Source organism: Lolium perenne, chromosome 5, assembly GCF_019359855.2.
Source record: "Lolium perenne isolate Kyuss_39 chromosome 5, Kyuss_2.0, whole genome shotgun sequence".
Taxonomy (NCBI): Eukaryota; Viridiplantae; Streptophyta; class Magnoliopsida; order Poales; family Poaceae; genus Lolium; species Lolium perenne.
In genome coordinates this window covers 231642742-231645038 of record NC_067248.2, presented here as the reverse complement: position 1 = coordinate 231645038, position 2297 = coordinate 231642742, and the positions used below count along the sequence as shown (strand labels likewise).

Here is a 2297-nt window from a genome sequence, read left to right as displayed (position 1 = left end):
TTGAGGGTTCTAGTCTTTGCCCTCAATCCTCACTTTTAAGCGTTTGAGGGTTCTAGTCTTTGCCCCTGTTTTTCATCCCTCAAAAGTGCCAAAAAATGCTCATTCTCAACCCTTAAATTACTTTGAAGATTTGAGGGTTTAAGGGCTCTACTAGTGATGCTCTAAACGACCCCAACGCCATCCGCCTCAGCGGGCCGGAGCAACCGAAATATCTCCATCGTCGAAATCTTGAACCTTTACATGAATTATATAACAAGGTTTCACAAATGATCCATCGATCATACATGGTACGACACAAGCTGTCGACGATCAGTTGATCCAACGTGCGCGCGCGTACGAACGGCGCGGAATTATCTGCCTCCTCAACCGGCCGATACGTGTGCGCCGTCCCCGTCGGCAGTAGATCTACTGTCCGGCAGGCGGTCAGAGAGGATCGAGTCGTCGTCGTCGGCGATGGATCCATGGACATGGAGGCGACAAGCGGAGGACCACCATGAGTAAAAGGCCTTGTTTGCAGCCATCTCTCCCGTCCTTTTCCCCTGGCGCTGCTCGTCGGGCGCCTGCTGCCTGAATTCATGCATGCAGGCCACTGGTCTCAACGTACGCACAGTGGCTGTGGCTGCAGGGAGGAGATCGGTCGGGCATGTGCTGCGAAATTCAGCCTGTGCTGTGACACACATCTGCAGCCTGGCCGTGGCTGCAACTGCAAGGCTGCGAAAGCATTCATGCATGCTGCTGTTCCTTTCGCTTGTCTAGCGGCAGATCCTTCGCTTCTCCTTCCTTCTTGTCACTGCAGCGATCATCGGTTGCCGTCGAATTGCCTCCGTCTCAGTCAGTTCCTCCCCGTTTGTCTGGACGGACAGGTAGAAAATTATCACTCTTGCAGCACTGCACGATTCATATAATCATATCAGTATGCAGCAGCTGGAGCTATTAGGAAATGAACTGAGTACATTTCTGAAAGATGGTACAGCTGGGACTCTGCATGGTGGCTAGCCAGCCATTTCCTGAAGCGCACAGCCTGCGGCACTAATGCTTTCAGTTTTCCTTGGCTGAAACAACGCACATAAACAGATCGATCTTCGCGAAGCCTATAACAGACGAACCCATAACTACAAGAATTCTCAAAGAAATTAATCGACCGAACCGATCGAGAGGCCGGCCGGCCGGTGGCAGATCGCAGCAACAGCAGAATCAGGACGCCCGGATCCGCTTCTCTGGCGGCATGGTCCGGAACACGGCGGAGAGGTCTCGCGGGACGAAGAGGTATGTCCGGGCTGTCGTCGTCGTAAAAATAGGCCGCGACTTCCGCTTCACGGACGGCATACGAGGCACCGGCGCCGGAGGGCACACCTCAGGCGCCCGGAGCCTGCTCTCCTCCGACCTGGGCGTCGACGGGTCCTCCCGGTCCTCCTTCACCGCCACCTTCGTCGCGTCCTCATATTCTGCAGACACCTGCATCTTCGTTGTCGACGTCGCCTGGGACGGAGCGGCCGAGGCGGCATCAGCGGCGGACGTCGAAGGAGGCGCCATCTTGATCGGCGTCAGCGGCGGTAAGCCCTCGTCGGCGGAAGAGGCCATCGCTGTCGGCCGAATCGGCGGTAGTAATTCGCCAAGCAAGTGGGTGGAATTGGAATGGGATCGAATTCTTGTTCTCGGGTGGGTGCAGGAATGGGTAAAAAAGGACAATGAGTGAGAGAGGGGTTGCGCGAAGTGTTAAATAGCGGCAGTGGACAGAGCCAGAGGAGAGTGATAGGGAGGCGAGAGATATGAAATGCTTTAATGAGGGTTTAATTGCAAATTTTGTGGGGTTTAGTTTGCTAAGAATTTATATCCTTAACTGCTGATAGCCACATGGAGTACATGAGTTTGTGCATCTTAATACGGGTGGATCTTCAAATTGACTATAGTTTTTTGTTGTTGTTGTTCATCTACCCCTAATATATGGAGCAAAGAAGTTCAGTTACAAAGGTGACATAAACATACAAAAAATCTAATTTACCTTGGAAAGAGATGTAACAAGTACTCTAACGACGATTATTATGTTCTCCATTTCACACAGTTTTTGAGCATGTGTAACAACTAGCGAGAAAATACACATAATGCCCTTACTCTCTCGTAACCCGATGTCAACGTATCCAAATGTTTCCTTTTGAAATGTTCACCGCAGAGGAGAAAATCCCCACCTAAATTTATTCAATTCAAATTCAAATGTACGCACAAGATCTCTCGTCGCCATGCTCTTATTTCCCCCCGTTCTTTCATGTGTGCGACCCTTTTGCGCATAGCACGTTGTC

General features: G+C 51.2%; 1 protein-coding gene across 1 annotated transcript; it reads right to left on the bottom strand.

The window, feature by feature from the left end:
- Positions 1-211: 211 nt before the first annotated feature.
- On the bottom strand, positions 212-1698 carry LOC127302218 (uncharacterized). Its single transcript, XM_051332632.2, has 2 exons — positions 1148-1698; positions 212-1052 (listed from the first exon to the last, which is right to left on the bottom strand). Exon 1 carries the CDS (start codon positions 1579-1581, stop codon positions 1195-1197), a length of 387 nt encoding a protein of 128 aa, XP_051188592.1. The 5' UTR covers positions 1582-1698; the 3' UTR covers positions 212-1052; positions 1148-1194.
- Between the last annotated feature and the right edge of the window lie 599 nt (positions 1699-2297).